The sequence below is a fragment of the Trichomycterus rosablanca genome, chromosome 15 (assembly GCF_030014385.1).
Source record: "Trichomycterus rosablanca isolate fTriRos1 chromosome 15, fTriRos1.hap1, whole genome shotgun sequence".
NCBI classification, from domain to species: Eukaryota; Metazoa; Chordata; class Actinopteri; order Siluriformes; family Trichomycteridae; genus Trichomycterus; species Trichomycterus rosablanca.
This window is the reverse complement of record NC_086002.1, coordinates 3,731,088-3,754,532: the sequence shown is the minus strand read 5'-3', so window position 1 is coordinate 3,754,532 and position 23,445 is coordinate 3,731,088. Positions and strand designations below refer to the sequence as shown.

Sequence of the window (23,445 nt, the reverse complement as noted above, 5' to 3'; positions counted from 1 at the left end):
GTTTCTGTTTTATTCTGGTCAGGGTCACGGCGGGTCAGATTCCAGGCTTTCGCACACACACACACACACACACAATATCAGCAGCTCTAAACTGGCCTGACTGCATGGGGATCGAACCCAGGACCTTCTTGCTGTGAGGCGACAGTGCTACCCACTGAGCCACCCTCACAGCATGTAGTGGGTATGACTTTTACCATACATGCTGTATGAACCTGAACGTTAACATTAATACTGTTACAGATGTTATCACAACTGTTTTTGAAATGCGTGGGTAACCAGGGTGAGGACAAGCCAGAATATTGTTAGTCTCATGATCAGAGTATGTGGTGAGTGGAGCTTACTGGGGATGTTGCTGTGGTGGTAGGTGCAGTGATTGTGCTGCAGGAAGGGCACCAGTGTGTGCAGGAAGTCGTGTGGACTCAGCAGCACCAGCTCCTTTAGCACATCTGAGAACCAGAAGAGGAAAAAAGACGCTTTACAAATAATAAGGAGCAAAGAGGGAAAACAAAGCGACATTTGATTGGGCCCTTCAAGCACTGAGCTAGCCCTTTTCGACCAGCGTGGAATGGGTTCTGTTCCAGTTCCCGGCCCTAACTTGGTTTCGAACTGGAAGCGTTTTTAAACTTTCCAAGCTGGAACCAAGGAAGAGTAGGTTTTTCAGCATGAATGATGACAATATCCATAGGCGAGTCAGGCTGTAGATGAAATGAACGTCTTCTTATCACCCATAGTTGATCCGTTATTGCTTTTCGGTTAAAATCAATCATCTGTAACATCGGTAAGTGCTAGCAGGTAATAATACACACTCTGTTAGCTTCTTACTGCTGTTCACTTCTGTTGGGGTTTGTGCAGAACCCTCTGTTGATGATGCATCCTCGGTTCCAATAAAAATAAAAACGGTTGTAAATTTGTGCCGGTTCTCTGAATAGCACCTAAATTTTAAAAAGCCTGAACAAAATTAGTTCAGGAGTTATTTTGATCTAAGAGAGCCACATTTAAACCCTGAGAAAGAGTTTTTATCTTTTTATTTCAGGCTAGATCTAACAGTGATCAATAAGAACCTGTACAAACAAACAGAAGCATTTACAGCAGTATGAAGAGTGTAACAGAAACGGTGGAGTTTTACCCAGGCAGGCGTTGCGGAGTTCTGGAGGACTGTAGGAGTTGAGCAGCGTCAGCAGTTTGTGTGCAAAATCGATCCTCTCCTGCCACTGAATCAGAGCCTGCTTTACATCTACAGAGAGAGAGAGAGACAGAGAGAGAGAGTTTGTAACACTTTAAAAGCACCTTGCCAACGATGCTGCTCCTGCCGGATGTGACGGAGTATTTGCACCAAGAATGACAAGAACTCACTACAGACTTTATCACAGACTGAACTGATTATTAACTCTATTATTATTTATTTATTGCCAGTTATATCTTTTAGTTAATTTAATTCTGTGTTTGTATGATGTGTAAATCCTGTTTAATTAAAGTTTCCTCCAGGCCACCCAAGACTTGCCACACTCGGCTTGCTCAACAGGGGTTTTTACATCTGTTGGTCCTGGATTTTGTAAAGTTTGACTTCAATTGACAAAAAACATGAGAGAGAATGTAATGTACAGTTGTAACCTAGTGGTTAAGGTATTGGTTCAGTAATCAGAAGGTTGCCGGTTCAAGCCTCACCACTGCCAGGTTGCCACTGTTGGGCCCTTGAGCAAGGCTTAACCCTTAACCCTCAGTTGATTAGACTGTATACTGTAAGTCGCTTCGGATAAAAGCGTCTGCTAAATGCTGAAAATGTAAATGTACAGTGGTAACTACTTATTAGGACAAGAGCAAGAGTTGGCAGAGGTGCTGCCGCAAAGTAACATGGGTGATAAGGAGGCACTTTGCTGGTGGGGTGGGTTTGGGAACATGTAGAGAGGAACATGTAAAGAATCCATGTTGACTATTATTAATAATTATAAATTATCTCTTTGCATGCACACCCACTCAAACACACACACCTCCTGACTGTATATGGAGTGCATTATGGGTAAACAAGTACCTTTCCTCTGTAGATAAGGTCTGGTTGCTTTTAATACTGACAGGAAAATGGAGAGCAGCTCCACCAGGTCACCGGTCACATGACATGCAGTGGCCTCGTGGTACATCATGTGCAGGGTGTTGAACGACTGGAGACGGAGACAGACAGCGAACACATATAAACGTTACGCTTAATGATAAGCAGCTGACATTAAGGTTAAACTGAAGTGACGTCAGCAGTACCTCGGTCATGAGGATGAGTCCCCGGTTAAAGACCACCAGCAACCGGTCCTCATCGTTCTCCAACAACACGCGGAAGGCACTGAGACACACAGAGAGAATTTCAGCTTGTTTATATTAAACGTGATGTTCCCTGCTGAGTCTGGTTCCTCTCAAGGTTTCTTCCTGTAATTTTAAGGGAGTTTTTTCTTGCCACTGTCGCCCTCGGTTTGCTCAATAAGGGTTTTTCGTCTGTTGGTCTGAGACAATGTCCATTGTAAAAAGCGCTATAGAAATAAATTTGACTCTTAACTAAGCCAATCCTCCTACTGCAGGAGAAAAATGTGGTACAAATCAAGAAATCCAGACTGACAAAAGAACATGCGCAAGTCCGGAGAGACAAGGATGAAACCCAAGCCCTGTGGTTGCTCTTTATTTTCTGTATTCAGGAGCCATGACCATCTTCATATGGGCTCTTCAACTGGGGGACACTGGTTGCCTAGTGGGTTGAGCTTTGGGCCATCATTCAAAAGGTTGTGGGTTTGAATCCAGTCTCTTAAGGGCTGCTGTACAATGACTGACCCTGCGCTCTACCCCAACTTATAAAAAGATGATACTGTACACAGAGGCGTTCCATCATCTGCGCGCGTACCTAATGAGCGTGGTCCAGCAGGAGCGGCCGTCCAGGCAGCGCAGGTAGCAGCTGATGGTGGTCTTTTTGAACTGTTTGATGTCCTCCAGGTCCTCCTCCCTCATGTCCGGCCTCTGAGCCACGAAGAGCTGCATCAGGTTGAACAACTCCTCCACCGCCTGCAGAGACAGACCAGACGTGGGTTTCAGATTCATACCGTTACAGAAACGGATTAGGTTATGGCATATGGCCAAAAGTATACGGACACTTGACCATCAGCTTGTTGGACGAAGCAGTGTAGCTATTCAGTGTTAGAGGGTGTCCACATTTTTGTGAGGTTAGCCCACTTCTGCTGAGGTTTGAATCTCAGTAGTGCTATCAACCGGTCGGGCATCTCCTGCAATTTCCTTCAGGATCAATAAAGTCTTATCTTATCTTATATCTTATCTTATCTCCACAGACATGACTAGCTAAGGATTTGGAAGGGAGGGCGGGTGCTGAACAGCCTAGCCATTGGGAGGTGCTCCGGTCGGTGCGCTCTGAGTGAGTGCTGGTCCTAGGCCTGGACAGCCCCCCCCTCTATCAGACAGCCATTCATGTCTGTGTAGACACCCGACTGGTTGATTACAGCACCACTAAGATCCAAACTCTGTATCTCAGCAGTAGCGAGCTGGGGTATTATATACCTGCGCCACCCAAGCGTCCACTATAATCATAAGCTTACTTACTCCTGGATACTGGCTGGCGTGAGGCGTGAGGTTCTTGAAGGCCCACTGGATGTTCTGGTGCGAGGCGAGCAGGCGGGTGAAGGAAGCCGACTGCTCGCAGCACAGACGCAGGATTCCGTAGTAGGCGGGCAGCATGGCGCGGTTGAACAGCACCACCTCCTGGTCGTCGTGGTCGGCCAGAATGTAGTTGAAGGCGATGTTCTTGGTCACCACGGGGTTCTGTACGATCAGGCGCACGTTCTCGCTGCAGTCCACGCACACGTTGTACCAGAACGACAGCAGCGCCTGCTTGTTGTGGTTGGTGGCGATGGCCGGCTCTGACAGTTTGGGCTGTACGTGAAGAGAAAGAACAAATATTATGGGCATTATGGGTAAAAAATAGAAAATGGTGAATAACTAGCATTCACAAAATACAGGACTGAATATATTAAACATTTCCACACAGTTTAACACCACGTCGTTTTGAATCTGCCCCAATAAATGCCATTTCCAAAGACGTACGCTACACTATTGTTCTACTCACCTGAAAGAGGTTCCAGAGGTCCATGAAGTAGCTGGAGAACATCAGCTTCTCCGTCTTGGAGATCAGACAGTAGGTCATGAAGCTGAAGTACTGCACCAGTTTGGTTGTGCCATGTACTGCCACGTCTACGTAGAGCTTAGCCCGGCCCAGCAGTCCCAGCAGGAGGTTATAGACCTGCCAGAAACCAGAACACATCGGGTTCAGCTCTGCAGCTCTTACAAAACCATAAACTAATCAGAGAGTCTGAGGGTGAAGGGTCTTGCTTAGGAGCCCAACAGTGGAAACCTATCCGTATGAACCAGCGTCTTTTCGATTACTAGTCTAGTACTGCAACTGTTTAGCTACATAGTGCGCAGTGTGAGAATCCAGAGTCTGATTTGCAGAGCACGCTGGGTACCTGGTGGAGGACGACGGTGGTGTCGGAACTCAGGGGCAGGTCTCGCGTGGGGATGTGGAGAGATCGCGTGGAGCGAAACATCTGACGGAACGAGTTGCTGGGGATGAGTGACACCAACAGATACGCAGCCGCTGAAACACAGACACAAGGGTTTTAGCTGTCCGAGCAAAAGAAGTAGGGGTAACAGTGTGTGTGTGTGTGTGTGTGTGTGTGTGTGTATTTACATGTCCGGACACGAGGGTAGTTGTGTGCCAGCAGGAAGCGCTCCACCCAGTTCTCCATGTTCTGCAGCACCCAACTGTGAGCGAGTTTATTGCGAGGGGTTTGAACCGCCAGCCAGTCTAAACACTGGGATGGATTATATTCAATCACCTGCGGGTGGACGAGAGAGAAAATAGAAAAAAATAGATATTAATAATAAAAAAATAACACAACCAGCCTCCTGATACACTTTATAGCCAAAATATTGGTACACCCCTTTTAATGATTAAATTCATGTGTTTTAGTCACAATGATTGCTAACTGGGGTAATAAATCCATTATATAAAAAAAGAAATATGCTTCCAACTGTGCAGCAACAGTTTAGGGAAGGTCCTTTCCAGTTCTAGCATAAAGAAAAGCTCCAGTGTCCTGCACAAAGCCCTGACCTCAGCCCCATTAAACAACTGGAACATCAACTGAGGCTTTCTTGAACAACATCTGTGCAAAGTCTTGTAAGAAGCTTAGTAGAGTGGTGGCTGTTATAGCAGGATCACATAGAGGTCACTATAGTTTAACAGCATTTGTTTTTTTTAAATGGGATGTCCAACAAGCTCATGGTCAGGCCACAAAGCAGCCTGGTCACGCTGAGGTCATAATTGTACTGCAGCAATGAAACTCAGTCGACCTTCTTCCCTCGACTGGGATTCGAACCCTACAGATCCAGATCTCAGCAGGGGGTGGGCTAGCACATTAGTCCCCACCAGTTATTGCTATATAAAAACCCATTTACCCAGTACACCAAGAGACACAGATTAGACGCTTTACCTCCCAGATCCTCTGAAGAATGTAGGAAGCGAATGAGGGCATGCCAGGAGGACCTGCAGCAAACTCCATCAGCATCGTCAACAGCTTAAAGAAGGGATTCGCTGCCTAACACACACACACACACACACACACACACACACACACACACACACACACACACACACACACACACACACAGAGCAAAAGAAAACAAAATATTCATCAGATATGCACACTCACTACAGACTTCGAACAATAATAACTAATTGCTTGTTTATTCTTTCGTTTATTACAACTTTTAGTTTACATTAATTTTCTACATTAAGTTTGATTCAAGTAAGTCAAATTAATTCTAATTATCCCTCCAGGTCACCAAAGGAGGACGGGGGTTCCTGCTGAGTCTGGTTCTTTTTTAAAGTTTCTTTCTGTAATTTTAAGGGAGTTTTTCCTCAACACACACACAACAACTGACTCTTATTAAATCAGTGCACAAGTAAAACTGAACAAAAAACATTAAACTCTGGACTCCTTTTAAACATGGCCAATGTTTCATTTTACTCTGACCGTATTTACATTTATATTTATTATGACTGCACTACTGTTTATAGAGAGTGAAATTTATTCTGCCACTCAGGGCATGTACAATACCCCACTACTACCTCACTGCTGTGCTTTAAACAATCTACTGTACTTTTTTATAACTATAGTTTAGTCTTTATTCTTTATATTTAAGATTCTTATACATACACGTGTGTATTGTGTATTTATATATAATTTTTTTACTTCTGTTCTTGCTTATTGTATGTGTAAGCACTGTTGGATTGCTACTCAATGTTGTTGTACACTGTGCAATGACGATAAAGAAATCTTATCTTATCAACAGGGGTTTTTATCGGTCAGTCCTGATAAACCTTCTGATAAGCTGCTTTGAGACGATGTCAACTGTAAAAAAACATACTGAAAGAGTAAAACAAAAGCATCTTACCTCAGGTGTGAGCTTGGCTATAGATGTGAAGAGCATGGAGACAATCTGGAATAAAAAAGAGAAAATCATGAACCATGACGCACGAAACAATGTCAGCTGGTGTCGGATCAGATTCTATGCCATAGGGACAATGGATGGGCGCGAAATTCACAAAGCACAGATCCTGCAGTCAGACAGACAGAAAAAAAGAGGCTGAGGATTTGTGCTAACACTTTCATAATAATAACAATAATGATTGAACCCCTTTGTTCCTGCCTTTTTTAAAAACGACATCACTTTTCTACATTTTGGTTAAGTGCGTAGCCACTGATGCAGTGCTGCTTTCACATCATCACATAAAAATCTTCCCCTTAAAGCTTCTTTGAGCATCCAAAAAGGTGGAAATCAGAGGAATCAGAGCTAAATCCGGACTATAGGAGCTCTCAGTCTCTTAGATATCACCGATTACTCCTCCTACTACACCCTCACCGCTCATAACCAAAATATACAAGTGTGGAAACACTGCAGTGACCTAACCTCTGTCTAAGTAGTGCGTCTGAATAATCTGCCTTATGAGTTCAATGTCTGATTAGAATCCTCTCTACTGAGGCAGCTGATCAGGTAGGCAGCAAGGCAGCTCACTAGGTTTTCAAACAGACCCCAGGTCTCAGTGGGTCAGAGCTGTTTAGGTGGGTGGTCATGACATTTGTGCTAGTGTGTGTGTGGACGTACGTGTTCTGCGAGCCTGTTATTGTATCTGCACAGGCTGAAGATGAGGTTACAGGTTTGTCGGATGTTGATGCTGTCCCGAATGTGCTGAAACAGGAAGGGGAAACCTTTCCCTCCTGTCAGAGCCGCCATGTCGCTCTGAGAGAGAGTCAAGTGTCTAGAGAGAGAGAGAGAGAGAGAGAGAGGGAAATAGAGATCAAGAGTTTTATTGTCACGTGCACAGTAGAAACAGCAGTTTTACTGTACAGTGAAATTCTTACTTTGCTTGTCCTCCAAACATAATACAGAAAAAGTATAAAAATAACTAAGGCAGCATTAAAAATTAAAATAAGAAACTAAGACAAATTATAACTACAAAAAAAGCTCAAACTAATTACTGACTAATAACTAGTGCAAAGATCAGACCATATAATAGTGTATTAGGATTTTATATTTCTGTGTGTGTGTGTGTGTGTGTGCGCGTGTGTGCCGAGACCTCTCGGAGCGGGACTGCTCCACCAGCAGGGCGATGAGAGCGATCATCTTCTCCAGAGCAGCAGGCCGGTACTTTTCCTCCGCCAGAGACAGGATGTCCTCCTCTTCATCCTCCTCTTCTCCCTCCTCCTCAGACAGCACCTCCACCTGCGGCTAACGAGGACACGCGAGTTGCATTAGATGCAAAGCATCCAGACGTAGCGAACAAACAAAGCGACATTCGCCAGATTGATCCTTCCGAACCCTGAGTAGAAGAAGCAGGAATGAAGCAGCTGCACTTACGTTCTCGGGGCCCTTGGTGCCCATGTAGAAGTGCACCATGATGGAAATGGCCTGGAGGGACAGCAGGAACTGGCTCTGCAAACCAACACAGACATGCAGATGAAAACCAGTGAATCAATAACATACAATAAACACAACTGTACCATGTGACCTAGTCCACAAGGCGTCATTATAATCCGGCCGCTAAACACGGAGCATTCAACGAAACACGAGCGTCTCGATGTGACAAAACCCCGGCAGCTAAACAGGACCGACCGTGATCCAGAACCCTGGGAGAGAGAGAGTGAATGCGTCACCTCTTCCTCGCCCATCTTGGCGAACTCGTACAGGAAGGCGAAGTACTCGGTCAGGTGCTTGCTGTGGGGCTTTACTCCGTGCTCCATGATGGACAGCAGGGTTTTGACGAAGCGCGTCACACACGAGCGGCTGCCGATGTCCTCCACAGGAGCGTCCATGTCGTCAGACCTGGAGAGAGCAGGACCGGACACCCCAAAGTCAACACAGATGCCTAAAACAATGTTTACGCTAACTTTAAGTACATGGATGCTTTATAGTATAAGACGAGCACCCCTAAATAATGAATTTACTAAATAAGATCATTCACTATATGGCCAAAAGTATTCGGACAACTGAGCACAAGCTTCTCAAGTTCATATGGAGATCCGTATCACGCTCGGAGAGTCGCACACTTATCTCCATTATCCTCCGCCTTTGTGCAGGCGGTCATAACTGCAGCAGTTTTGAAAAATCCCTCCTGTCCTTCCTCCCCCAGACGAGCCAATCTTTGTCTGTATAGGTGCCCGGCTGGCCGGTAGAAGAGTTTTTTTTAGGAAGCACCTTAACCAATAGTATGAAATGGACACACTGTGCACTTGCCATATTTCTATTGTTTTATTTAAAGCACTCTCATTTATGTGTCTCACACACACACACACACACACACACACACACACTTACCCGTCCTCCATTCCTGGCTGCAGGTAGAGGTGGGCATGCACCGGCCTCAGTCTCTGAATCACGTGGATACACAACCTCTGGAACATCTGCAAACCAAACATACGAAACATCAGAATGTATGTTTATGTGTGTGTATCAGAGATGTTCACAAGTCACGAAACATGAGTCTGAGTCAAGTCACGAGTCTTTAGACTAGAGTTCGAGTCAAATCACGAGTCGATATAATCTACACAAAACATATATTGGAAATGTAGCGTAGAAATAAACAAATAATCTGTAAGTACAGATAAAAAACAACAACAGATTAGCGACTGTATTTTGCCGTTTTACTTCGTGCCTTTACTTTCCTGAGTACCAGTTAAAAGCTTAAACTGACGTTTTGTTTTCATTGCAAATCACGGCACAGCAGCCAAAATCCCAAACAGCAAAAAATCCATAATACTGCTTACCTTAGCTTATGTTCTTCCAGATGCTATTAAATTTATAAGCGTGTGTCCCATTAGAAACAGAATTCGTTATTTTGTAAATGTGCTTATAATTAAAAACCTCCAAACTTTTCCCAGTTGTGAAGTAAAACACGAACTCGTTAGAAAGCCTAGAAAGCCGATCGAGCGTTTCATTGACAATCATCTGTGTGACGCTGCAAACTAAATACATGCAAATAACAGCATTTCTTACTAACAATTACAATCAGAAGGTCTGATTGGTATTCCATCATTTTAAGTAGGGAGCGACGCTTCATCACTACGCCGGAAGCTGGCGGGAACATATTAACGTGGAGCTCTCAGTGGTGCTGGCTGGGAGTCTACACAGACACAAATGCCATGTCTGGGAGACGGGGGTGACGGTCAGAGCCCTGTGATGGATTGGCGCCCCATCTATGCTGATCGAGGCCATGACCAGGATCAAGAGTTTGATGAAAATGGAGAGAAGATGGAGGGGTTACTGTGTTATCAAACAACCAATGATTGAACAAGGGAAGTTGTAGCCTAGTGGTTAAGGTACTGGATTAGTAATCAAAAGGTCGCCGGTTCAAACCACTCCACTGCCAGTTTGCCACTGTTGGGCCCTTGAGTAAGGCCCTTAACCTTCATTTGCCTAAGCAATATACTATCACAGTATGTTAATTGGTGCAGATAAAAGTGTCTCCTATATACCAAAAATGTGAATGAAGAAATACTCGTTTGAACAACTTGTTGACGTTATTGGATAAAATAATTAGACTTGCTGCTCTGCTTTAAAGTAATTATGGGTATAAACTGACCTGTCTGACGATCTGATTGGGGCACTTGATCAAAATCTGCATCGGCCACCAATTGTCGTCCGCCATCTGATCCAAAAACCACTGTAAGACAAAAGCAAAGCAGCACAGGTTACTGATCTGTAATGGTAGAAAACAGAAACCACAGCGATGCGAGAGGCAGAGTTTTAAAAACGGGAGCGTTTACCTCACACGCTGCCTGGTTGTTGTTGAACTGTTTGGTCAGAAGCTCGATCCACTGCAGCATCGTGGGCTGAACACAAGCAAACAAACACGTCATTAACACTGAGCTCTACCGGATCATCTGCTCTGCATTAAAGCAGCTGGAATATGGAGCTGAGACTGCGTTAAGAAGAAACCCTCCTGCCACTCATCACTACATGTACCGACGTGCGCTGGTGGGTGTGTGTGTGAGAACAGACTGTTTTCCTTGCATCTCATTAATGCGCTTAATGTAGTAACAACAGGTATAGTAATTTATCAGATGGTCATATGTACACTGTGGCTAAAAGTGTGTGGACAGTTGCACAAAAATCAATCACGAGATCAGCGACAGTGATTGGTTAGGTGTGTACATACACTATATGAACAAAACATGTGTTTAATCTGCTTCTTCTTGCCTGGCAGAGAAGTCGGCTCACAGAGAGGCGTATAGTGTACGGCTCAATCAGCCAGCAGAGCCAGATGTTGCAGCAGCAACAAAAAAAAACCCAAACCACCTTTCTCCCAATGCCTGTCAGACTGGGATCTCAGCGGCGGTGGGCTAGCGCATCAGACTGCGGCGCCACCCGGGTGCTCTTGCAAACAGAACAATTTTAGATACTCTATATATTACATACTTCACTGATAAAGAAAAAACTAAATGAAGCATAGTTCGTGCCCGGGTACGGCATGTTCTTAATGTATTGTGGAGCTTCCTTAATATGCGCAGATGCAAGCGGAATGTTAAAGTTCTAAATGTTCTAATTCATAGAGATTTTTCATTCATGTCACAAATGCTTTTACGGCGCCTAGGTAGCACAGCAGGATATTCCAGTTGCACACCAGTTCCTGAACTCTCCGTTTCGAAACTCGGTGTTGCCACCGGTCTGCTGGGCACCATCTAGTGGGCATAAGTGGCCACCGTATATGCAGGGTGGGGGACGGACTATGTGTGGGTGGGTGGGTCTTCATACGCTGTTTAAGGACCCTGATTGGCGAAATAGCCGCCTGTGCAGAATGCAGGGGCGAGAAGAGGAGGAGGGCTGTACACGTGTCGGAAGAGGCGTGTACAGCGACGTGCTCTCCTCGGATGCAATCTGGTATCTCTCTTTAAAAACTACTCACCTTCTCTTTTGAGTGAATGAACGTCTCTAGGACGAAGGACGTGCTGAGCTGTGATGGAGAGAAACAGAGAAACAGAGGAGCATTACTGAACTGAATTCATTTGCTAAATTATATCAAGACCCCTGTATTATGAACCGTGTGTACCTGGAGTGTGTACTCGAGTATAAAAGTGGATATCATTACCTTGGCAGTCATGAGCGAGACAGCTTTGGGGTCCGGTAAAGTGCTGGGGATGCTGCTGCACAGCTGCCACATAAACCTGAACAAACATGATGAATACGGATGTAGCAGAATAAATAATTTAGGAGCAGTTTGTGGTCGAGAATAAAAGCATTAAGAAGTGGCGACTTGTTCAGGTGTCTGGGAGAATTTTTAAATGCTGAAAAAGGGAAACTGCAGCAGTTACACACTGATCAGCAATAACATTAAAACCACCTCCTTGTTTCTACACTTTCTACACAATTACTGACTGTAGCCCACCCCCACTCCCCCACCGGGACCACCACAGAGCAGGGATATTTTTGATTGGTGGACGATTCTCAGTTCAGCAGGTACATCGAAGTGTTTAAAAACTCCAGCAGCGCTGCTGTGTCTGATCCGCTCATACCAGCACAACACACTAACACACCACCATCATGTCAGTGTCACTGCAGTGCTGAGAAACACATCACACCGTGCATCGTTTCCTCACATGAACAGTGAGGTATTCATCAGCATGAATATGGAACTCACCCGAAGTAGGTGTGCTCAAAGATGTTCTTGTCCTGTAGGAACTGCATGTTGTCGTGCCAGATCCACTAAAACAGAGCAGAACACAGTCAATGCAGTGAGTAAAAGTGCGAGTCATTTGAGGAACGCGCTGCAGGAAGTTCGGACGTCAGTCTACCTCCAGCAGGTCAGGAGAGACGTTAAAGCTGAAGTCCTTCCCGTTCTCCTCCTCCGGCTCGACTCGCTTATAGAACAACATGTAGGCGCTGTGAGTCTGAGAGAGATATAATGAGCACGTCAGTCATTATCTTCTCTATTTAATAACAATTGCAGAAGAAAGTAAAGTAGAATCAAGAGAAAATTACCTTCTCAAAGGAAAAATCCATGAACTTGTCTGTAACTGAGTCGTACGTCTTCGTCTACAATAAAAAATAATAATAATTTACTCAATTGGACTTAATTTGACTCTTCATACCTACTGCTAACACAGAAGGGTTGTTAAGCAGCTGGGATGGGATGAGCAAATTATTATTATGCCATTATTTAATGCCATGTTTATCCCTTATAGGTAATATATAAGTTCTTTTTTTAGGTTTAAATACGCACCACAGTTTTATGAGTGATGAATTCAATAGCCGTTGCTGCTTTGTTGTTGTTAAACGTGTCTGTGAGGATTTTATTGACAGGTCATGATTAGGATATGATTTCATTCATACTGGGCCAGTGGTAGCCCAGTGGGTAGAGCTTTGGGCTATAGAACAAAAGGCTGCCGGTTCAAATCCCAGATGTTGGGACTATAAGCAGGGCCCTTAACCCTGTCAGCTCCAGGGGCTCTGACCCCCAGATTCCAGACTAGAACGGACATGCGGAAGATAGATTTTATTGTACAGTACGTGTGTGGTACAATAGCTGTAAACGGTAGGTAAACAATGATACTGTGGTGACACTAGGACACCCCCAAACCTCCGGACGCTTGCGTCACAGGTTTGTTGGTTCCACAACAGCAAGATTATGGGGCCAGAACGGCGCCAATTTTTCTGGCCGAGAATCTTTTGTGGCCCCAGTACCAGAACCGTACCCACAGCACCCAGGCTTTATTTATTTATTTATTTATTTGGGATTTTTACGCCATGTTAAACATGTGTGTGTCATTTAATGGCAGGAACTAGGTACTATATATCTGTCTTTTTATTTATTGATTGATCTTGTCAATAACTTTGGCAGGTTTGACATGTTGGTGGGTTTTCTCCTTTTACCAGGTACTGGTGGGTTACTCTGGTGTGGCCAATTCTGCATCTTGTGTATATGGTTTGGTCTATGCGTCGTCCCTGGTGAGTTCTTGGTTTGGTATTGATGTTTGGGTGTATTTCTGGGAGTTTGTGGGTGGTCTGAGCATTCCATTCGCACCCAGGCTTTAACTACTGTCAGAAATACATCAACAGCGAGGAATAATAAGCAAACAGGGCGTGTCCAGGAAAGAAGCACGCTTACCGTCATCTCCCCTCCAAAACACTCGGACGCCAGCTGAGCCGAATCGAAGGGTTTCACCTCGGCATCATTAAACAAGTACCTGAGACGGGAAACAAGGAAACGACATGAGCGCTAGGGGTGGGCGATATGGCCTTTAAATAATATCACGATATTTTGGGATATTTTTGCGATAACGATATTCACTCGCGATATATAAGAACACTTTTTTAAAAAGTTTATTTTAAAAACACCTTTGTTTTGGAGACACTCAGGAAAGCTAAGGTACAAATGTTACTAAATGTACATTAAATGAAGCACCACTTCCAGTAGGGCTGGGCGATATGGCTAAAAAACTCATATCTCCATAAGCTTTTGAGAAGTGGCGATATACGATACGATATAATGTAAACTTAAAGTACAATGGCAGGCCACCGCCTGTATTTTACCTTATATTGTTTATAAGTTCTCTTAAAAACACAAAACATTGTAGTTCTGATCAATTCTGACTAATTACAGTGTTTATATCTTGTATTATTATAAGGCTCATATTGACAACATTTATATTAAACAAACCAGCAGAATCTCACGATCACATTTCTGCTCCGTTTTACTTCAATTAAATGAGCATCAAATTAATATTTGATTATGATTTGCTATCACTGCATAATGAAAGCGTGTCTGTCAATTATACAGCAACCAATGAAGAGAGAGCTTGAAATTCCGGCCAAAGTCCAAATTCGAAGCTCTGATTGGTTCATACATCTGAATGTCTTGAATGTGAGTTGTTTTGCCCACAGAGTGACAGTTTCCATGCTCAAAAGCGGAGGAAAGTGTTCCGCTTAGTGCTTCTGTGTTTTAAACGTTCTCAGATGGTAACCTGTGTGGTAACCTGTGTATTCTGTTCGTTCACTGACAGTTTTTGGCCTCACATCATTCTCGGACTCACGCAGTGACCGACTCTCCTCGTACCCACGCGGGTGCTTTTGCTTTAGGTGCTGAAATAAAGTTCATGTGTTGCCACCTTTTGTCATTACAGTATTTGTGCACGTTTTGTCCGACCTTCTTTATCAGAAAACCTTCCACACTAGTGATGTAGCTCGGCTTTTAGGGACTAGCTGGTCCTCGGTGCTAACTCCGGTACTGCTCTCTGTCCATTATTTCACTGTTACGCGCTTGAGAGCGAGTGACGCGCGTTTGCTAACAATATTGCAATACTGCAAAAACCATATCGAGTTTACAACTATTATCGTGAACAATAATATATCGCCCACCCCTAGTGAACGCTTCCCAAAATTGTTCCACCGTACACATCCGATTATTCTCACCGTTTCTCAGCACCTCCCTGTGTGATGTCAGAACCCCCCACGCCCCCGAATCCTCGTACTCACCACTTGTTGTTGCGGTAGGCGTGCGGGTTGACGATGTCCCGAATGAAGCTGTAGTAATGCCCGCCGTCCGCCGTACCCGTGTGCACCGTCACGCCGATGAGATCGTACTCGTAACTCTCCACCACCTTCCCCTCGCCGTCATCACCGAAACCTAACAGCACCGAACACGTCAACAAATTCCATCCCGAAAACTGGCGAACATCAGAGTCTGTTTACTTTTCCCACTAGAATGAATGAAAGATGCAGCCGCTCAGGTGGCGCAGGGGTCTATTACGCTAGCCCAACATCTCCAGGGGAACCAGACACACCACAGCCCAGACCAGGATAGAATCTATATGCCATGTACACTACATGGGCACAAGTATTGACATTTTTAACTTTTTTGGGCAGTGATAGCTGGTTAAGGTACTGGACTAGTAATCAGTAGGTTCAAACCCCACCACCACCAAGTTGCCACTGTTGGGCCCCTGAGCAAGGCCCTTAACCCTTAATTGCTCAAAATCGTGTTTAGTCATAACTGTTAGTCACTATGGAAAAAGTAAAAGTATTGGGACACCCCCTACACACTGTGTCGTGCACACAGCCCTGACCTCAGCCCTACTGAACAGCTCTGGAATGAACCACAAATTGTCTTTTGAATGAATGGGCACAAATTCCCACAGACATACTTCAAAGTCTTGTGAGAAGCCTCATCAGAAGAGTGTTCGTTGTTTTAGCTGAAAAAAATCGGATATATAAAAGCTCATGGTCAGGTGTCCAAATACGCAGCTGTAGCTTAGTGGATAAGGTACTCGACTAGTGATCGAAAGGTCACTGGTTCAAGCCCCACCACTGCCTGGTTGCCACTGCTGGGCCCTTAACCCTTAATTGCTTGGACAATATATACTGTCTCAGTACTGTAAGTCAGCATCAACGTTAATCTTTCTTACGTGGCGATATGAAGGTGCCAAGTAAGGCTAAATTCCCAACAAAATACAGCCACAAGCTCCACCAAACTCACCCTCCTTCCTGTCGCCCTTCGCCATTAGGAAGTCCTCCGTGTAGGGCGTCATGTCGAGCCGTAGCGGGAAGGAGAAGTGCGTGTTCACCTTCTCCTTCATCATGGTCACCATGTTGAAGGTGTAGCGCATGGTGTTGAAGCTCAGGATCCGCGGCAGCTTCTTAAAACAGGCGCTGTGAACATAAGATACAAGATTTTACATAGAAAAATAAACACATTTTTGTTTGCTAATTTTACCAATTTATTTTAATTAATCCCTGCAGACACTCAGTTTTAGTTCAGTTTATTTATGTTTAACGCCATATCAGCACATTAAGGCTATTTATACGGCGGAACGTAGGTTGTATCTTAGGTGTTTGTCATTTTAGTCAAGTTATAAAAGATGTTTTAGATTTAAGTGTGACAAATAACTTAGTTTTGCAAAAAAAAGTAAGTTTTGCACATTGTTTTCATTAAAGAATTTCTGTCTTTCTGTGTTTATTGTTGGGCAGTCCGTTAATATGTGTTTGATTGTTAGTGTGGATTTGCATGATTGGCAGGTTGGTGCAGTTTTCCCTGTTAGAAGGTGCTCATGTGTTAGTCTGGAGTGTCCGATCCGGCATCTTGTAATAATAGTTTGGTTTTGACGATTGTCCGTTCCAGTTCCAGATTTTCCTACTTTTGGTTCTATTTCATATAATTTGTTGTGTGGTTTACTGTCCCCATTCATTCCTGCAGACACTCAGGCGGACCGAGAAGAGCTACAGACCATCACGCTCCCCCTCTGTCATGTGCGCCTTTTTCTTTCCACCTGCCAGAGACGGGGTCTCACAGAGAGAGGTATGGCGTACGGAGAGTCACACACCACTAACCATTAATCAACCATCCCTCGTGTCATGCAGGCACCTTGAATAGCCAGCAGCAGCAATGAGGGACCAGTTCGACATCCCCTACCTCAGACAAATGCATTGAGGTCTGTGTGGGCGCCCGGCTCGTTTAAGGCCCAGGGAATGACAAATCTATGACGCCGATAGGTGTGAGGGGGTCAGCAGACGTACCGTTTCTCAGCACGCACTTTCTTCCCACACTGAGAGCAGGTGTACATGTTGTCTCCTTCAAGAGTGTCTTTGATCGTCACCTCGTCCAGAGATTCCTACACACACACACACACACAAATGTTCTGTAATGTTAATATTGTTGCATCTCCTCCTGATTCCTCGACAGTGAGCTCATACAAACATGCCTAACACAAGGTATGTGGAAGAGTGGTCTCTGTGCCAAGTCTCGGAAGAACTTTCTTGTGCTGCGGCCTTCGCACCCTTGATGGTGTAAAGCTCACTCTACAGTGAACAGTCACCCATGTTACAGCAGCTTTTAATTCAGGGCTAATGTTAATAGGGATGTAACGATACACTCTACCCACGATGCGATGCAATTTACGATACTGGGATCACGATACGATTTTCTAAACAAAATTAAATTGAAGACAATTTATGATAAAGTTTTCTTTTATTACTTCTCTTTAAAACTTATAAAAATAATGTATTTGTGATTATCTTTTATTTATATAAGTAATAAATAGAATTATTTTTAAGGTAGGTACAAACTATGCAAAATAATGCTGCAAATTTCCCTTTTTGTGTAAAAAACTAAAATAAATTAAATAAATTCTACATTATATAAATAAATTAATAAATAATACAAATAAAGAAAGTATCCTCGGCTGGAAAATTCCAAACCAGGCAACCCTGTAGTGACGTTGCAATCTCTGCTGTTTAAAGTGAATATCGATTAATTTTACATGTAAACCGATTTGAATCGTTACACATGCGAATCGATTTTTAACCGTCTTGTGGTGCATCGTTACATCCCTAAACGTTAGACCACATGAAGCAGTAGCTGGGTGTTGACGAGTATCTGGACATGGAGGAATCACTCACATAGATGTTCTTCATGTCGGCGACCTGACACCTGACGGTGTAGAACTCCTCCGCCGTCTGACTCACGTGATCACAGTCCTGCAGACACAGAAAGAAACTGTTTATAACTTACACACACACACACACACACACATATATAAGATCACACACACACACACACACTGATACAGTACTGACTGCTTTACTGACCAGTGACACCACGTTGTTGGTGATGACGCCTCCAAACAGCGTCTTGACGGTGTTTTTCTAAAGCGTATAAAAGAAAGCAAAGTCAATAAAATATACAAGTATACAAACATACAAGCAAAGCAAATTTCAAATATACAAGCTTCACACCGTCATGCATCATTTAGGGGCCATAAAAAAAGCTTCTGCTTCTGCACTGGCTTGGTCAGAGCCTGCTCGACAGTGGACACTGTACTCTAACCAGTATTCTAGCAGGTTCGACTTCATGGCAGAGCTGTTTTTCTAGTCCTTGAATTACATCAGAATTTTTATCTCTCCAGTAAAGAGACATCAGGTTGTGTTTTTTTTTTTTCTTACCTTAGCAAAACGACAACTGTTCCATGCACTGACAGCAATCATATTCACAAACGAAGAATTAAAAGGTCAAGTAGTCGCATCCAGTTCCACAGTATCTCTGCTACTGGTACAGACAGCCATCCTGACTAATGCCTAGTTCACACTACACGAATTTTGCCCTGATTTTCCCAGGATGCTAGATTTCCCAGCTCGGGAGCAACTCGGCGCTCGGCGACCGAAGCAAGATTTCTAGCATGTCAGATATCTGGATCTGAGCCCGACTGGCAGTGAGTGCTATGTCGAACAGCCAATGAGAACGCAAGATACGGTGTGAGGGGAAACGCAGGGGAGGAGATGTAAAAAGGTGGGACGAGGCATTATATAGTTTATATCAGAATACACCAGCACACACACACACACACACAAGCGTTACAGTATTTCTGACCTGATCGTTCTCTACAAAACACTAACGCTGCATTGCAAAAAATATTTATTAACCTCCAACTCACTACAGAACAATCCATGCTGGTCGTGTTGCCAAATCCACTCAGATTCATTTATTTTTCTCCTTGACTTTAACTTTGATCGCTCGCTTCTTGCTGATGTGCATTTTTGGACGTGGTGTCATTAAACCCCTCGTCACTTCTCACTTCTGTTTTCGTGACAGAACGTAGTTTGGGAGACCAGAGAAGCTCGCCTGCGATTCCAGTTGGTGATAGATGGTGTAGTGTGAAACCCCCTATCACCGATCAGTCGTGTAGTGTGAAATACACACCCACTTGAAAGACTCCCGATCACAAGAGATCCAGTCGTGTAGTGTGCACTGTACAGCGACCCGACCACTTGGAAAGTCGTGTAGTGTGGACTTGGCATAAGGAGGACCTGGACGTACCTAACACACGCTCCCTCGGACACATGTACAGTTGCCAACCGCCTCTTTTTACCTGCATGAGGCGGGCTCACACACGACTCTCCTGCATTTACAGTCACGGTACAGGTACCAGTGGTAATATTTTGGCCAAACATGCTACTAGTCAACATTTACTGGTCGACAATGTGAAAGTAAGGTTTTTTTTATGGTTTACTTTGCAGCGATTCTGGACGTTTACTGGTTACTTTCACAGTTTTGAGCAAAAATGAATTAAAGAGTAGCCTGTACCGTTTGCTGTTATCAGATAAAAACGCCAGCTGACTTTAGTCGAAGAACAAGCCATGATCGATGGGTAAACGTAACTGTTAACGTTCTGCGTACTGATGAACCATTACTCACGACTCATTACACAGTCAAACCTTCCAACGAATGCTTTCACTCCCTACAGTCTGATTCCCCATGCCGCCCACTTCACTGGGAACTACTGGGAGTTTGTAATGCACCTTTAGAGTCGGGCCTGTCTGCTTCAGCTCGGTGCAGCCTAGTTTATTGCTAGAAGAAGAGAGAAGCGACCTAAAGCCCAGTGATGAGCACCTACGTAGCGTGCAGTTTAATGGAAGTAATTTCTCACACACTGACCAAGTCCGGAGACATTTCTTCAATCTTGGTGATGAGATCGGTGAAGAACTCGGTCATGTCCTTCTGCTCTCCGGTGTTCAGAGGCTGCTTGTCCATGGTGTAGGTCTTACAGAACGGCCGCGGGTTGTACGCCTTCCTCTCGCTCTCCTACACACGCACAGATACACACACACAAAAGAAAAGAACAGACGTTGTGATCATACGACTCAAGTCGGATTTCGAGACACAACGGGTCACTACTAGGTTTTCAGACAGACCCTACATGGTTATAAATATGTAGCCACGCCTTCAAACAATTAAGTTCGGGTGTTTTGGCCACATCTGTTGCTAAAAGGTGTATGGAAGTAAAGAAGTAAAGAAAATGATGTGACGCCACCACCAAGTTTGACGGAACTTAACCCTACTGTACACCTAGTCACGAGTCAATATAATAAATGCAAAACATATATTGGAAATGTAGCATAGAAATAAACTAATAATCTGTAAGTTCAGATAAAAAACAACAACAGATTAGCGAGTTTATTTAGCCGTTTTATTTCGTGCCTTTACTTTCCTAGGTACCAGTTAAAAGCTTAAACTAACATGTTGTTTTCATATAACTCAGACTCAGACACTCATATGACTTGACTCGGACTCTGGCCTAAAGACTCGTAACTCGACTCAGACTCTAGCCTAAAGACTCGCGACTGGACTCTGACTCTAGCCTAAAGACTCGCGACTCGACTCGGACTCTAGCCTAAAGACTCGTGACTCGACTCTAGCCTAAAGACTCGTGACTTGACTCGGAATCTAGTCTAAAGACTTGTGACTTGACTCGGAATCTAGTCTAAAGACTCGTGACTCGACTTGGACTCTAGCCTAAAGACTCGTGACTGGACTCGGACTCTAGCCTAAAGACTCGTGACTCGACTCGGACTCTAGCCTAAAGACTCGTGACTCGACTCGGACTCTAGCCTAAAGACTCGTGACCTGACTCGGACTCTAGCCTAAAGACTCGTGACCTGACTCGGACTCTAGCCTAAAGACTCGTGACTCGACTCGGACTCTAGCCTAAAGACTCGTGACTCGACTCGGACTCTAGCCTAAAGACTCGTGACCTAACTCGGACTCTAGCCTAAAGACTCGTGACTCGACTCGGACTCTAGCCTAAAGACTCGTGACTCGACTCGGACTCTAGCCTAAAGACTCGTGACCTGACTCGGACTCTAGCCTAAAGACTCGTGACTCGACTCGGACTCTAGCCTAAAGACTCGTGACCTGACTCGGAATCTAGTCTAAAGACTCGTGACCTGACTCGGACTCTAGCCTAAAGACTCGTGACTCGAGTCGGACTCGAACATAAAGACTCGTGACTCGACTCGGACTCTAGCCTAAAGACTCGTGACCCGACTCGGACTCTAGCCTAAAGACTCGTGACCTGACTCGGACTCTAGCCTAAAGACTCGTGACCTGACTCGGACTCTAGCCTAAAGACTCGTGACCTGACTCGGACTCTAGCCTAAAGACTCGTGACTCGACTCGGACTCTAGCCTAAAGACTCGTGACTCGACTCGGACTCTAGCCTAAAGACTCGTGACCTGACTCGGACTCTAGCCTAAAGACTCGTGACCTGACTCGGACTCTAGCCTAAAGACTCGTGACTCGACTCGGACTCTAGCCTAAAGACTCGTGACTCGACTCGGACTCTAGCCTAAAGACTCGTGACTCGGCTCGGACTCTAGCCTAAAGACTCGTGACCTGACTCGGACTCTAGCCTAAAGACTCGTGACCTGACTCAGACTCTAGCCTAAAGACTCGTGACTCGAGTCGGACTCTAACATAAAGACTCGTGACTCGACTCGGACTCTAGCCTAACGACTCGTGACTCGACTCGGACTCTAGCCTAACGACTCGTGACTCGACTCGGACTCTAGCCTAAAGACTCGTGACTCGACTCGGACTCTAGTCTAAAGACTCGTGACTCGACTCGGACTCTAGCCTAAAGACTCGTGACTGGATTTGGACTCTAGCCTAAAGACTCGTGACTCGACTCGGACTCTAGCCTAAAGACTCGTGACCTGACTCGGACTCTAGCCTAAAGACTTGTGACTCGACTCGGACTCTAGCCTAAAGACTCTTGACTTGACTCAGACTCTAGCCTAAAGACTCGTGACTCGACTCAGACTCGTATTTTGTGACTTGTGAACATCTCTGGCTCACAGATGATCATTTGACTTGAATGGGCACAGATTTTTACAGATACGCTCCAAACTCTTGAAGAACTTCCAGAAGAAACGGGACGTCCAACGAGCCAGCGGCCGTGCGTCCACATACTTTTGACCATTTAGTGCGCTTTCAATAGAACTACATTCAAGTTTGGCCTCACCATGAGATAGGTGAACATCTTCTGCAGCTCCAGCAGGGTGGTCTTGTGCTTTATGTCCTCTAAATACTGAAACCATTCACAGAAACAGAAAGAACTTAGACACAAGATCAGGGTTTGAACAGGTAGTAACGTGAACTAGCGTGCGTGTTGCTTTGTACCTTGGCGGTGAAGACAGCCTGCCGGGCCTCTGGAATCATATACAGCTGCTGGATGGTGGACGCCAGGTAGCACGTGGCTCCCAGATTGGTCAAACCCACGAAGCGGCATTCAGCCCTGACATCATCATGTGGCCAGTAGTCCCATTTGTATGGAGCGTGAGACGCTAGGGAGGAAAAAAACCTTATATATTAGCAGACGTCCTAAATATTTATGCACCGAAGTCTAAAAAACAAAGTGTGTGCATGTGTGTGCGTTACCTTGCATGTGCTGGGCCATGACCCAGTTGTGCAGCAGTCTGTAGTTCTCCACGGAGCCCTTGAGCATCTCGGTGAGCAGGTCGTAGGCGGCGGCGCGGGCCGCGTGGCTCTTACACTTGGGCTGCTGGCGGTCGGTGAGGCTGGGCAGGAGGAACAGCACGTTGTGGACGTCCCGCAGGAAGTCCTGACCCTCTCGGGAGAACTTGAAGGCCGGCTTGTGTTTCAGGACGCTGGTCGCCAGGCGCAGCAGCCCCGTCAGCCCGTCGTCCTCCACCACGCCGTCCTGCTGATCCAGAATCTCACGGCTGCACAGAGAACGTGACCACGCACACGGTTTTAAACTCATTTTGTGAGCATGTGTATTACTGCAATTCACATTGCCGGTGTGTGTGTGTGTGTTACCTCCGTATACAGTCTGCTAGGTGTCGGGCGAGGGCATCGAGGTCCAGCAGCGTGGTCTGGCTGGCGTCTTTCACGTGAATGTTATCTATGAGCTTACACAGCAACCAGAAATACTCCTTACAGCCGGAGCGCAGCACCGTCTCGTCCTCGTACTCCTCCACCTGCACACGCACACACAGGAGTAAGAATCCACAGGTAGAATGTACAAACGCAACTGGATGCAAATGCTTATGAAGAACCAT

General features: G+C 45.1%; 1 protein-coding gene across 3 annotated transcripts in view; it reads right to left on the bottom strand.

Moving 5' to 3' along the window:
• Window positions 1-23,445, bottom strand: part of usp34 (ubiquitin specific peptidase 34) — an 84,799-nt gene that overhangs the window by 9,911 nt on the left and 51,443 nt on the right. For all 3 annotated transcript variants that reach the window (XR_010014876.1, XM_063010710.1, XM_063010709.1), the window contains exons 38-71: window positions 23,204-23,364; window positions 22,802-23,106; window positions 22,544-22,707; window positions 22,386-22,451; window positions 20,021-20,167; window positions 18,178-18,234; window positions 17,989-18,066; window positions 17,107-17,201; window positions 16,070-16,242; window positions 15,070-15,220; window positions 13,703-13,781; window positions 12,577-12,630; window positions 12,390-12,485; window positions 12,236-12,300; window positions 11,687-11,762; window positions 11,504-11,551; window positions 10,365-10,430; window positions 10,181-10,261; window positions 8,917-9,002; window positions 8,256-8,424; window positions 7,960-8,034; window positions 7,679-7,830; window positions 7,207-7,360; window positions 6,496-6,540; window positions 5,532-5,636; window positions 4,730-4,877; window positions 4,506-4,636; window positions 4,109-4,282; window positions 3,586-3,915; window positions 2,879-3,036; window positions 2,251-2,329; window positions 2,030-2,156; window positions 1,127-1,234; window positions 342-446 (exon numbers count right to left, since the gene is read on the bottom strand). Coding sequence is in view for 2 of the 3 variants with exons in the window: in XM_063010710.1 (XP_062866780.1) it covers window positions 342-446; window positions 1,127-1,234; window positions 2,030-2,156; window positions 2,251-2,329; window positions 2,879-3,036; window positions 3,586-3,915; window positions 4,109-4,282; window positions 4,506-4,636; window positions 4,730-4,877; window positions 5,532-5,636; window positions 6,496-6,540; window positions 7,207-7,360; window positions 7,679-7,830; window positions 7,960-8,034; window positions 8,256-8,424; window positions 8,917-9,002; window positions 10,181-10,261; window positions 10,365-10,430; window positions 11,504-11,551; window positions 11,687-11,762; window positions 12,236-12,300; window positions 12,390-12,485; window positions 12,577-12,630; window positions 13,703-13,781; window positions 15,070-15,220; window positions 16,070-16,242; window positions 17,107-17,201; window positions 17,989-18,066; window positions 18,178-18,234; window positions 20,021-20,167; window positions 22,386-22,451; window positions 22,544-22,707; window positions 22,802-23,106; window positions 23,204-23,364 (4,108 nt within the window). In the remaining variant the exon portion in view is untranslated. The remainder of the gene's footprint in view (window positions 1-341; window positions 447-1,126; window positions 1,235-2,029; window positions 2,157-2,250; window positions 2,330-2,878; window positions 3,037-3,585; window positions 3,916-4,108; window positions 4,283-4,505; window positions 4,637-4,729; window positions 4,878-5,531; window positions 5,637-6,495; window positions 6,541-7,206; window positions 7,361-7,678; window positions 7,831-7,959; window positions 8,035-8,255; window positions 8,425-8,916; window positions 9,003-10,180; window positions 10,262-10,364; window positions 10,431-11,503; window positions 11,552-11,686; window positions 11,763-12,235; window positions 12,301-12,389; window positions 12,486-12,576; window positions 12,631-13,702; window positions 13,782-15,069; window positions 15,221-16,069; window positions 16,243-17,106; window positions 17,202-17,988; window positions 18,067-18,177; window positions 18,235-20,020; window positions 20,168-22,385; window positions 22,452-22,543; window positions 22,708-22,801; window positions 23,107-23,203; window positions 23,365-23,445) is intronic.